The sequence below is a fragment of the Syngnathus scovelli genome, chromosome 1, assembly GCF_024217435.2.
Source record: "Syngnathus scovelli strain Florida chromosome 1, RoL_Ssco_1.2, whole genome shotgun sequence".
Lineage (NCBI taxonomy): Eukaryota > Metazoa > Chordata > Actinopteri > Syngnathiformes > Syngnathidae > Syngnathus > Syngnathus scovelli.
Window position 1 is genome coordinate 10,349,603 of NC_090847.1, and position 13,306 is coordinate 10,362,908.

Here is a 13,306-nt window from a genome sequence, read left to right on the forward strand (position 1 = left end):
GTCTGAGAGTTTAATTTGAGAAATTAAAAGCGGGAGTAGGGCGGATGAAAAAACGCCACTGGATACTCATTTAAATGGGTAATTACGTCCATGCAGCATTGCTTGCGGGGTCTAACAAGGTGCGTAATGATGTCCTGTTCCCTAGTGATAAACATCATCACGATGTCCATTTCCTTCACTCCATTTAGCCTTCTCAAAATTACATGTGGACCCATCAGCCTCGGTCCAAAGTTCTTGTCGCCTTACTGCATTCACGTCCACTAAAAGTCTTTAGAGATTTATCCCTGCTCTGTGACTGACTCTGCATTAAATCCCTATTTTATGATGCATAATAATACAAAGCGTGTCCACATTTCCTCATTTTCAGTGGTTTTGAACAAAGCTGGATGAAAAGTGGATGATTATGGTAACCACTTTGTATCTGCTGAATAAAATATATTGTCACACACAGTTTAGAATCCACTTAAACCACTATCTTCACTTAATGCTACCATCTGTGTTGTTGGATACAATGAAATAATATTTATCTCCAAAGTAGGACATAGTAATTTAACATTAGAAATGTGACATTTTCTGCTATTGTGGTAGTTGGAAATGGAAAGGAGATAAAGAAAAAAAAGAACGTGTCCTCATCTGAAGGCCAGGTTTTATAGAAAGAAAATAAATAGCACTCAGCAGGGTGCAGACCTTTGCTAAGGCCAAACTGTCATGGACTGAATCAGTAGAAAATGATGGATAAATGGATAGACAGATGAACGGATGAATGGACGACTAGCTAAACAGATAGACGTTAACATAGGTAAACAGCAAAAGCTCCAAAAAAAATTGTTCCCAAAAGCTAGTGATAAAAAAATGACTAAAATTGTAGCCAGTGTTACTTATCATAGTTTACTCCTCAAAAAGAAACGTTTGCAAAAGTTTGTCAACAATGGTTATGAAGGAAAGGTTATTCAACAAAATACCAAAATATTGGAAATGTTCATTGATATCAAACAAAACTGTTACCAAAGTTTAGTTGCCAAAAGTAACCGAAAGTGTGACAAAAAGATATTTTCTACTATATTTGCGCACAACAGCCACGTGAAGGCCGGCACCACTGGTGGGCTCCGACTGTGGAAACAGTTCAACAGCAAAATTAGCAGCGTGTGTGTGTATGTGTGTGTGTGTGTGCGCGTGCATGTGTGTGTGTGTGCATGTGTGTGCGTGTGTGTGTGTGTGTGTGTGGTGTGTGCGTGTTCCCAAATGTGCATATGGAACCAAGGCCAAACTCATTTTGAGAGGGCACTAAGTGCATCACTCTCACCCACAGCTCATTCATTTCTGACAACCGAGGCTTTGTTTGTCCTTATAAACACTGACACTTGAAAAATAGTGCAGCCTTTCCAAAGTCTCTACCTTACAATCAACTTAAATAATTAACAGAATCCTCCGCCAATCAATCAGGAGGACAGACTGAAGCTTTTGGGGGGTTGCTTTTTGCCCAAACTCTCTTGAAGTGAGGAGAAAATAAATCATGAACTTTTGATAATAGTGTACATGCAAGTCGGAGAAGTAGCCCTTTGCTTGGTCAGTGAATCGAGTGAATCCAGTCATGTTAATCTGCTGACAAAAAAAAGATTTTGCTAATTACCTTCCCTAGCTAAAGGAGCCGTTATCTTTTTAAAACTCCACGCAAATAGGCCTTATTTCAATTTACAGTAATATGCCTGAAGCAATTTGAAGCACTGCTGAGATATTCTCAATAGCATAGCGCCAAACTACTGCACAACAACAGCGATAACAGCAACATTTACGGCTAACCGTATATTAAACGCAAAATTACAACTACAATAGCATTAAAAGGGCACTCTAAATGCAGGATCACTATGATGTCTGATTATTGACAATGCTTCTCATTCCTGAGTCAGCCTCTACGATCTAAATGATAATGTCACAGCTCATGTTTCAAATAAATGAGACAATCCATAAGAGATGTTTTGTGTGTGGCATTTGTGTGTGTGTACGTATTCATCACGAGTGTAGAAGGCCACCTGCTACGATGTGAATGACGGCAACACGGCTGCCTCTCGCTCAGTGTGACATGTTTGGCTGCAGCCGTGCATCCTGGTGTGATGCTGAGAAGCTGATATTGTTATGTAGGCATCAGCTTTGGTAACATAATGAATGCCTCAATATACAGGATGAGGCAGGCAGACCTTGAGATTTATCACAGACAATCGGTATTACACTCATTATGTTTATATTTTAACAACACCTATCACATTTATGAGTATTCTATCCCTGTTATAGATTTGACTTCAACATTAATTCTGAATTTGGCAAAGTGAGACTAAATATTCCATAGGTGTGAATTTGAATGTAAATGGGTGTTTGTCTATTTGTGCCCTGCCACTGAATGGGGATCAATCAAGGGCGTACCCTGCTTCTTGTCAAAAATCAGATGGAACAGGCTCCAGCTCAAGTGCAACCCAAATGATGATAAATGGTATCGAAAATGGATGAATGTTGTATTTTCATTCATTAACCAATTAGCCCCCAAAAACTTTCCAAAATGTAAATGCAAAAAATGACTAAAACTTCACTTAATCTTTGTAACTAAAAAATGGTACCAAATGATTTTTACCAAAATTACCAGGGAGTGTGAGCCAACTTTAGCATCATTTAGAGAACAATAGGTACAAAAAGTGCAGCAAATGTAATTTCTACAAATAGGCAAATTGTTACCATAATTTACAGTATTTTTGCCAAATGTTACCTAGATATTGTCATTTGATTGCTTCCAACATTACCCCAAATGATATCAAAATATATCTTACATAGTTAACTATATTTTGTTTTGTTATTTTCTGTTTACAGTTCTTCTGTTCCCTTTTAGCTATTCCTATCTATTTTCTCTTTAATCGCTTCAACATCGATAAGTGTCTATTTTGTTCCGCTTGTTTCTTATTTTTGTATCGTGTATCTGTTTATGTATGTATACATACACACTCGTATATATACATATATAAATATGAAAAAAATAATATTTAGCTTGTTATGCTTTTGTTTATTTACTTATTATATATATATATATAGATTTTTTTTTATTTTCTTAAACACTTGAATGACAATTGACTGCACAGCACTTTGTTTGTTTCTGCACTTTGTTTGTATATATAACAGGAGTGGAGCTTCTTACAAGCCCTAGGCTTCGTCTCCCGTTATTTGTGCTAAACAATAAACTAAACTAAACTAAAAACTAAATATTGTTACCAAAAGTCAGACATCAATGGACCACTTTTTTTTTTTTTAAACCAATATTGACTTTTCTGTCAAGCAGCTGGGAGAAATCACATGGTTCAGATGGTTATTATGTGAAACTGAAATTAACAAATGCAGTATATTAAGTATTAAAGTGTGTTCTCCATAATAATTGTATAATTCAATGTGATGTGTATCTAGAATTAAATCGCAAGGCTTGCAACTATAAAATGGTGCATAGCGACTGAAACCTGTATTGATTATCAGCCAGCTGGAGAAGTCCTACTTTCTGCTTTATTTGTCACTCTCTCTTATTAATTACCACTCTAAAATATAGAAGAAGAAAAAAAAACACCTGGCTGAGATGAATCAATAGAATTAGAATAATTTATCTTCCCACTATGAGCTCATTATCTGGTATCACAGGTGTAAGAATCCTTCTAACACATTCAAAAACACATTGTAGCCAAAGGCCAATCTTTTCCTGTATAATTTTCTCTCCGAGCAAGTGATAAACTATAATTAAGCCAAAGAAGACATCTCTATGTTGCCGTGAGCATTCAGATCCAACATGGGCAGCTCGTACAAATATCTCACAGCTGACATGCTTCGAAACAATGGGTGTTAAGAGATCTGCTTCACGTTCTCACAAGTGGGAATACAATTTACACAACTGCAGGTCTGAGTCCTTCGAGGAGACCTGTCACAGTCACCTTCCACTATGTTGGCCTGGTTTGGTGTTTAATTACAGAATGTATATTTGTGTGATGCAGCAAGCTTTTGTCTGAAGCAGGAAAAGCTTGAGTATAAGTGGATTGATCACAAACATAGATTGCAACGGATGCTTGTAGCTGCCTAGCAAAAACAAATTGGACATCCGAGCCACAGAGAAATTCATGAAAAGGATGAGATTGGAAAACAAGTGTGCTGATGAGTAAGAATTTCAAAAATGTGCAACTTACTATCATATAAATTAATTATAATTAATTCATTATCTAAAATTAATCAAAATAGGTTTATTGAAATCACTGTTTAATTGCCCATGTGCTGTACAATTATATATAAATGTTTTTTTTAATATTTACCTGTTTCATGATTATGTTTGCTGATTGACCAAATACCTATTCAGGTTAATCCACCAAAGTTTCTTAAATATTATCAAACGTCAGTTCACAAGTCATTGAAATGTAACATAGGTTTATTTGAAAAAAAATGGCCAAAATAATATAAATATCAGTTACCTTAAATGTAAAAAAAAAAATGCAAATGTTGACTAAATGTACTAGAAGTTAGTTAGGAAAGTTACAAAAATATTGCTCAATGTTAACAAAATGTGATGTTAGTGAAAGAAGAGCTGTAAAAAACAATAAAGCTCCTTTAAAACAAGGTGATTGAATCATCATTACAGAAAGCAGCTATCCTCATTATCGAGGAATGTCCAAAGGTAGAAAGCCGACTCGTTTCCAATTTAAGGTGTCCCCTTATCAGTTCTGATACATTTCAATGCCGTTTACTAATGTTACAAATTGCGCTGTAATTATACCTACAGCATTTCTTATTTAAACGCAACATTTGTTCGTGCTGCGGGACTTCTGTCGACGGCAGATGTCACGGCGGGAAGTAGCGATAACAACAGCAACTGTGCCGTTGAGGTAAATGCGGTCGGAGGTTAAAGCGCGGTCTCACTGGCATCTCCAGACACGGGGGTCGACTGGCTCAAAGAGATGCTTGTCAACTTCAGGAGAAGTGGCCGACGATGGAGGCTGCGTGCTAAGCAGGCCGGGGCTCCATCAAGCCAATCAAGTGGCTCCAAGACAACATTGGCCAGGACACCTGGCACTGGCACACATTCACCAGTCTTCACTTCGTTCTCTCGTCTCTGTTTGCACTCGCATGTAGGGCTCCATCAAGGCAGCGCAGAGCTTTGCATTTAAGATTATCGGAATCAATCGAACCTAATTTGTCTAACGCTTTACTTGTTCATTAGCCCAGGCAAATCAAGGCTGGGCTAATCTGGTGGCAAATGTGCTTTTATAGAATAATTAAGACACAGAGGAAGGATGCTTTAGGTGCTTGTGTGAATGTTTAACCAGACGTATGATTTTTGATGAAGATTAGACTTGCTGTCAGATGAAAGCCATTAATAACAGAATTTCCCAACCTTTATCGACCCAAGGCGCATAGTTTATGTTTGAAAACTCTCATTATTTCCCCTGTCAATATTAGTCATCGGCATAGACAGGGAACCAAAGTAGATTCATTACTTGTGTTGGATACTTTTTGGGGACATATTAGGTTAAATTGGGTTCTTTCCTGCAAGACCTCTGCTTATATGCCATGCTCAGGACCTAGTTAAGAATCACTGTTTTATGATACGTCACAAGTTGTCTTGGAATGTAGATAAATAAATTGATGAAAACATTCCCACACCTACATGCACTTAGAAAAATCCTCACGTCAAGTCACCCGTTGATATAAACCAAGAAGAACATGAACAAACAATTTTGGTTTGTAGGTATCCCTTTTCAGAGTTTATGGTGCCTAAAGATGGCGTTACTCATCTGTGTCAGATTTTTAGGCACCCTTAAACGGGAAACTGACCAGCTTCGTACTCACGTGTGCTGTTGATTGGTTAACAGAGAAAATTCAAAAACATCCAAAGAGTTGAAAATCATTTGTTTCTTATTAGAAACATCAAAAATGTCTTTGAATCACTTGCAACATGTATGACACAACTACAATGCGTCACCGCTGCGAAAGCACCGTGATCTCGTAGAAATGTACTATAGATCCGCTAACCATCACCAAGCATCATTTCATCATTTCATATTCGTGCACTGTAACAGAACCAGCTCAGACAGGCCCAGTAAATCTGCTTGCCTGTAAGTAGGTCTCATTGAGCTCTCTGAATCCATCGGTGCCTGAATATCTCTGGATCATCTGCTCAATACATCAATATCTATCTTGTGTTTCTTGCTCTAAGACCCTCAGCACCCTACCTTCCTCTCCATGAATGTCAAAGACAGATTGGAGTCATCAATTACGAGTGTCTGGTAGGGCGTACGGATGCAGAACCTTTCCTGATGCTGCCTGTAGGAGTGAGCGTTTCACAACCTCCTCCGCAGACAAAGCAAAGACGTGTATTTGCAATCACTCACAGAAGCGTTGCCTGCTCTCGCAGGATTGACAAGAAGTGGGTCAGGACGACTGAGAGGTGTGTTGCACAAGAAATCCAATGAAGCAGTGGATACATTGGAAAATGTATGTAATAAAAATCAGCTGGTCTGCATACAGTGTCAGCTCAAATAGTTTTCTCGTCAGACTTTCTCTGCTCTGCTGGAGCCGTGCATGGTATGTCAGGATAATTCAATGGCTGGCTGCACAAAGCAACCGTGCACTCACATCGTACGCCCGCTCTGCCAAATGGACAGTGGGCAGGCAATTTAGCCAATGATTATTCTTTCCGCCAGCACCTGAAATTACATGTGATAGAGCTGATTAGCTGGATCGATAAATCATCGCTCGAGAGAGGTTCTCTTTTTGTGCCAACTAAAGCACAAAAAGTAGAAAATATAAGAAGACGGGCAAAACATTTCTGTCATCCAGCATCCTGGTTGCGCTGGTAAAATGCTCTTTCTCAAGTCAACTTCAATATCTCTTGAAAGGCCTTGAACATTTCACTCAGATGTACTGACAAACGGTCACACTTGACATTTCAAATAGCCTAACCTTCCATCAATGACGGGAAGGCATTTCACTGACAGCACCATCTTTGCTGTGATGGAGCGCTAAATATCACCCCAACTTGAGATGTGTTGAAATGTGTCAAACAGCCTCTTGCCGTCCCAGTCAGACTATCCACGGATAGCAGATGGATCGTTCAGACACTTTGAATGACGAAAGCTTTTCTTTTTCCGGTTTGTTCACCCAACATCGATCAGCGATGCTCTCCTGCCTCATCGCCCAACATAGTCCAGAGCTCTGTGCGCAGTTTCTCACCTCTGGCAGCGGCATGCCGTTGATGATGAGATCTGGCTGCTGGTGGCCTTGCCCGGTGAACGGGTGCTGATAGCCGTGGTTGGGTGCGGCATTGCGCGAGTTCTGGTTCTCCACGTTGAGGAAGGTGCTCTCGGAGCGCCTACAGCCCAGCGGCAGGCTCTGCTGGTGGTAGTCGAAGTAGTTGAGCGAGGAGGTGAGTGACGAGCAACTCACCACGTTCATCTTGTCTGTTTCCTCGACATCGCGTGGGACCAGGCGGATGTCGTTCTTGTTCAGCTTCTTCTTCTTGCTCGACTTCTTCTGATTGCCGTAGGAGTACTCGGCCACCCTGCGCAAGTAAAAGAAACTGAACAGACTCAATAAAGCAGTGCTCTGTCTTGCTTTTCATTTGCACACAGTCAAATACGTGCTCGCACCGTCATGCCAGCTAGGATGATGTTGGGGTCAAACAAATGCTAAATGCCTGTGTCCAGGGGTGGCAAGACCCACTGAAGGGACTCCCCAGCCTGACACACAAAAGGAACTGACCTTTTTTTTGTATGTTTGGATTTGCATGCTCAACATTGGACATGTCACAAACAGGCAGACGGTATGCAAACATGCCAAACACCACAGATACAAACAACACCGGTCGGTATACGCAATCATATGCAAAGCACACAAACCACACTTTTTTAACTATCAAGCAAACATACTAGCAATATGGAGTATGGCGCAATGGGGGGTGGGGGCTGCAAATAAAATTAGTTTTGCCGGTCTCTGTTTTCCACACGCTCTAAGAGGCAATTTTCACTGATATACTGTAAGAGAAAATGAGAAGCACCAAAGGTTTCACCGGGATTGGGAAATGAAGAATTCTTCACAGTTTTGTGGATTTCCACAGTAGAACAGATGCTCATTCCACATGTGAATTATTGGAGATAATTTGTGATTTTGTTTTCTTTGCGATACGTTTAAGTCATTTCTATCATCAGTGTGCGGAGCATATGCTTTATACTGTTAAAATGCCAGTTAGTCTCCTCCAGTCGTGTGTGGAATATCTGTGTGATTGTCGCCCCCATTGGCCTCCGTTTCTTCACTAAAATGCAGCTCTGATCCTCCCAACACTTCTACAATCACGAAGGCTAAGAAGCAGCATTGTTTTTCCCTCGCTTTCATTTTTCTCTCAGATTGCATCTTGAAAAGAGCTATCGCCCTCATTCTATCCCCCCCCCACTTCCCTAGATTTAGAAGAAAGAAAATGGTCAGCCGCAAACAAAAGGCAGAGCGTTTCCCACCTCGTTTTCATTTATCATTTAGCATGCTACCTTCCGCTCTACATTGCTTCCCAATGCAAATCGAGAAAGGGGAGGGGGGGGGGGGGGGGGGTCTGAGTCAAGCAGGCTGACTGAAAAACAAGCAATCAATTGGAGATAACTGCTCCCCCTTAGTCAAGGGGTACTCAGAAGGGCACACATCCCATCACTGCTCATTATAGCTCCCAGTGGGGGTGGGGGTTGCTGTTCATTTTGAAATCTATAGTGGGTAGTACAGTATAATCTATACTTTGAGCACGACTTTTAAATGAGCAGGAGAACGTTTCAACCTGCAAAACGCTTTCCATTAAGCTTCTGGCAGAGTTGCATCCATCTATAGTAAATCAGGCCTCAATTTAAAACACTTTGTCGAATGTTAACTCTCTCAAAGCTGTTAGGAAGAGGGTGACAGTATATGCACTCAGCAGGCATAAAATTAGGTACTATCTGGTGATCCCCAATAAGAGAGCATAGATAATGATGATGTGCAGTGAGCATTTTGTAAAGAAACGCACTTGTTTAAAAAATCCTAATATAATGTCTGAAAGAACCTAATGTTGCGTCCGGTATATTAAACCAGACAATGCACAACAACAAATAAAATGAGTATCTATGATTTTAGAATGATGATGGGCCCTCTATCGAAAAACATCCAAACTTGACTTCCAGTAATATTTGAAGCAAAATATGATTTTGGCTGCAGGTGAAGTCTTAAATCCAATCTATATGTAAATGTATAATGTTAATGTGGCACCGGGGCTGATTGCAGATTGATGAACAAAAACAGAGCATTTGATGTGCAAAAAATATTGATGTGCCACTTCCCGGGAAATGCGTTAATATTGCCTTTTGAGTGCTATTTATTTGAGCTCATCCACACCACGTTTGGAATGATTTGTGATTTGTTTAGCCTGTCAAAGACGTAAGCCAAAATTAAAGGTGGCCTAAACCTGACCAACGCCATTATCATAGATGATTGAAGTTAATAACCACAAATCAGCCACGGTTAAATAAGAAATGTCTGCGACTGTCACCGAGCCAGCAGGGCGTTAATTGTCCGGCAACATGCCCACAAATTGAACATGACACTTATACTTAAGAGACAATTGGTCACAAAGAAAATATTAAATCAGTCAATCACAAGCAACAATGATCCTCAGATGGACTAATTCTATTTCAAAAGCAGCCTCAAACGAAAGCAAAGAAAAATCTGCAGGCCCAGAAAGCTGCACACACACCTACACTTACACACACACACACACACACACACACACGCACGCACACACGCACACACACGCACGCACACACCTACACACACGCACACACACACACACACACACACACACACACACATACATACACACGCTAAAGTGGGTCAGTACCTGCAGTTGTAGGTCCGGATTTCCTTGTTGTCCCTCTTGCACTTGACCGCCACAAATATCATGGTGACAAAAAGGATAGCAGCGATGGAGCCGAGGGCAATGATGAAGATGAGGGACAGGTTGACGGGTCCGATAGATTCCTGGGCGTTCAAGTCCGGCGATAGGTACACCACGATGTAGGCCGAGGCAGACAGTGAGGGCTTGCCGTGATCCCGGGCCACAACCGTGATCTCGTAGGTGGACTTGGTGTTCTCGCTGAACATGCGGGTGGAGTGCACCTCTCCGTTGACTTGGTTGATCTCAAAGAAGGCCCGGTCGCCCTCGGAGATTGTGTAGGTGAGGCGGCCGTTCTCGCCTTCATCGTAGTCGTCCGCCTTGACCTGGGTCACCATATAGCCGGCGCCTGCGTTCCTTGGGATTGACACCTCGGCGGTGCCGTTCACCAGAGGTGGGCTGGTCATGACGGGTGTGTTGTCGTTGACGTCCAGCACCACGATTCGCACGGTGGCGTTGCTTGACAAAGACGGGTTGCCGTTGTCGCGGGCAAGGACTTTAAAGTCAAATGTCCTTGTGTACTCGTGGTCAAAGGACCTCATGGAGTAAATACGGCCAGCCGGATTTATACTCACATATGTGTTAACGTCCATGTGCTTAATCTCACCGGGGACGATGGAGTACGACACCGTTCCGTTCATGCCCAGGTCAGGGTCCTCTGCCGAAACGGCCAGCAGACATGAGCCCGGCAGGTTGTTCTCCATCACCATCTCCTGGTAATGCGGCTTGAGAAAGTGCGGCGGGTTGTCGTTCTCATCTGCCACTTTGACCACCAGCGACTTGGTGGCACGCAGAGGAGGGACGCCGCTGTCCTCGGCCTGGATGGTCAGGTTGTACGTGTCCTTTTGCTCGCGGTCCAGCCGACCGTCCACCAGGATGGTGGAGAAGCTCTCGTACTCCTGCAGCCGAAAGGGGACGTTGCCCTGGAGCCGGCACTGCACCTTGCCGTTGGCCCCTGCATCCTTGTCGGAGACACGCACCAAGGCGATGACGTACCCGCGCTGAGCGTTCTCACTCACCTCCACCATCTCTGTGTTGAGCGACAACAGGCTAATGACCGGCGGGTTGTCGTTGGTGTCCATCACATTCACAGTGACTTTACAGTGTGCCGGTATAGAGTTGGGACCCAAATCTTTGGCCTGCACGTCGATCTCGTATATCTGGGCGGTCTCATAATCTAGAACACCATTGACGGTGATGATCCCGGTCTGGGGATCAATTCTGAACGCATTCCTTGTTTTCTCTGTGACGTAACTGTTGAAGGAGTACATGACCTCTCCGTTGGTGCCCTCATCTGGATCTGTTGCATTCAAATCTATGACGAGAGTATTGATTGGGGAGTTCTCCATGACATTAACAGTGTACACAGGCTCGTCAAAAACTGGGTTGTTGTCATTGGAATCAATGACTTTGATGTTTAACTGAACCGCGCCTATTTTTGGTGGTTCCCCTCCGTCCTCCGCGCTGATCTCGTAAGTATAGTGGGACTGGGTCTCTCTGTCTAATGATTTTTGCACGACAAGCTCTGCAATTTTGGAGCCGTCGCCTCGCGTTTTAATCTCCAGTCCGAAAAGCTCGTTGGGGGTTATGGAGTAGGACTGCACTCCGAAGACGCCCGAGTCTGGATCGCTTGCTCCCTCCAGGGGAAACCTGGTCCCGGGGGACGCGTTTTCTGAGATCTCGATGTCAATGTGGCTCGTGGGGAACCTGGGCGCGTTGTCATTCAAATCCTCAATTTCAACTTTGATGACGCAAATCTCCATAGAGTTGGACATCACTTCCAGAGAAATAATGCACTTGGGGTTCTGGCGGCACACCACATCACGGTCGATCTTCATTTGCGTGGTAAGAATCCCGGCCGGGCTGAGTTCCACCCAGCGCGGCTCCGAATTGGAGATGACCCGCAAGTAGGGCGGCTGCGGTGCAATTTGGAATCCTTGTTTGAGCGCGTCCTTTGTCACGTTGCCAATTACGGAGCCGGGCTTCATCTCCTCGTTTATTCCATATTTGAGGTTAATGACAGCTTCGGCGCCGACCCAAAACAAGAGCAGCAGCACAATTACATGTATAAATTCCATTTCCTCCGCCCGAACTTGTTGAGTTCACCTTAATAAAAAAAAATTCGATTACGCACCCACCTCCAAAATCATGTCACGTGTTTTAAAAAGTGTCGAGACAAATATTTCGTGTGCATACACATTTGACATCTATCGGAGTCGTCCTTCCTGCGGTGTTGAGCTGCGAAGGGTGACGGCCGGGCTGTGCACCGCGCACGGTGTCCGGGAGGGCTGCAGTGATTTGACCGTGCACGTCTTCATCCAAGTGCTGCTGTGCATGTCCTTTCCGAGCAATTGTCTCACAGGAGCAAAGTGCAACTGATCCAAAATAAAGTGGGAGGAATCCAGTGAGCAGCAAGTCCCATAAAATAAAAATGTATATATTTTAAAAATCCCCCATGAGATGATGCTCAAAAGTCCTCCTTGATTCCTGTATATATTTTACTTCAATTCGAAATCCTTGCTCAAATATAAGAAAATAAACAGTTCAAGTCCGATTTTGTTCGCCCGCTCCAGGAATGTCTCATCATCAGCAAAGTCCAAGATCTTTTTTAATTCCAGCACATCTTACATCCCCTCCTCAAGTGTTGCGGATGCCACTTTCCCCCGCAGAGCACTTGGAGGGGTGAAAGCACCAAATATCCACGTCATTAAAGAAATCCGTTATAGATTAAAAAGAGAGAAAACGCACCCACAAACGTAGCGCCTATGATGGGAAGCGAGTGCACACTGGAGGACCCAGCAGCTTCTACCATCCAAAATAAAGGAACTCGGACTAAAACATGCGCTCCTCTCGCTCCACTGACGCACACTGCCAGACTCGCGGTAGCACTCGAGCCGATCGAGCGCTCAGTGCATGCGGACCTGCAGTACACCCCCCCCCCCCTCCCCCCTTACACACAAGCATACACGCACACACCACTCTCTCGTCCCCTCCTCAGCCAATCAGGGGTTACACAGCCGGGGCCGGAGTCGCTTGTGGGTGGGGCAAAAAAAAAAAAAAAAAAAGATACACAATGGCCAGCAGATATACCTGTTCCTCTCTCCTCTTTGCAATTACAAAATGTTTGCTCCAGCATTGCTTTAGCTAACACAGTCCATCTCGAGACTTGTTTGTCAAGTAAACACTCACTGGACACCTATGACAATATCTGCACAGTCCCTTGACAGCCATAAATTGCAAGGACCTTGTTGAAAAAATAAAACAAAACAAAAACTGCCATTAAAATGATAATAATGCTCCCTTTTCGACAGGGAGTCGTTAATTTACAATAATTAA

At 43.0% G+C, this 13,306-nt stretch overlaps 1 protein-coding gene across 5 annotated transcripts in view; it reads right to left on the reverse strand.

Annotated features, from left to right (window-relative positions):
- pcdh19 (protocadherin 19) overlaps positions 1 to 12,901 on the reverse strand; it is a 58,404-nt gene extending 45,503 nt beyond the window's left edge. The window contains exons 1-3 of one of the 5 annotated variants that reach the window (XM_049747181.2): positions 12,167 to 12,899; positions 9,917 to 12,076; positions 7,240 to 7,585 (exon numbers count right to left, since the gene is read on the reverse strand). In XM_049747181.2, coding sequence (XP_049603138.1) covers positions 7,240 to 7,585; positions 9,917 to 12,048 — 2,478 coding nt within the window. In that variant the 5' untranslated portion in view covers positions 12,049 to 12,076; positions 12,167 to 12,899. Of the gene's footprint in view, positions 1 to 7,239; positions 7,586 to 9,916 lie in introns of all 5 variants that reach the window. The other 4 variants (XM_049747336.2, XM_049747425.2, XM_049747251.2 and 1 more) reach the window with 4 other exon arrangements.
- Between the last annotated feature and the right edge of the window lie 405 nt (positions 12,902 to 13,306).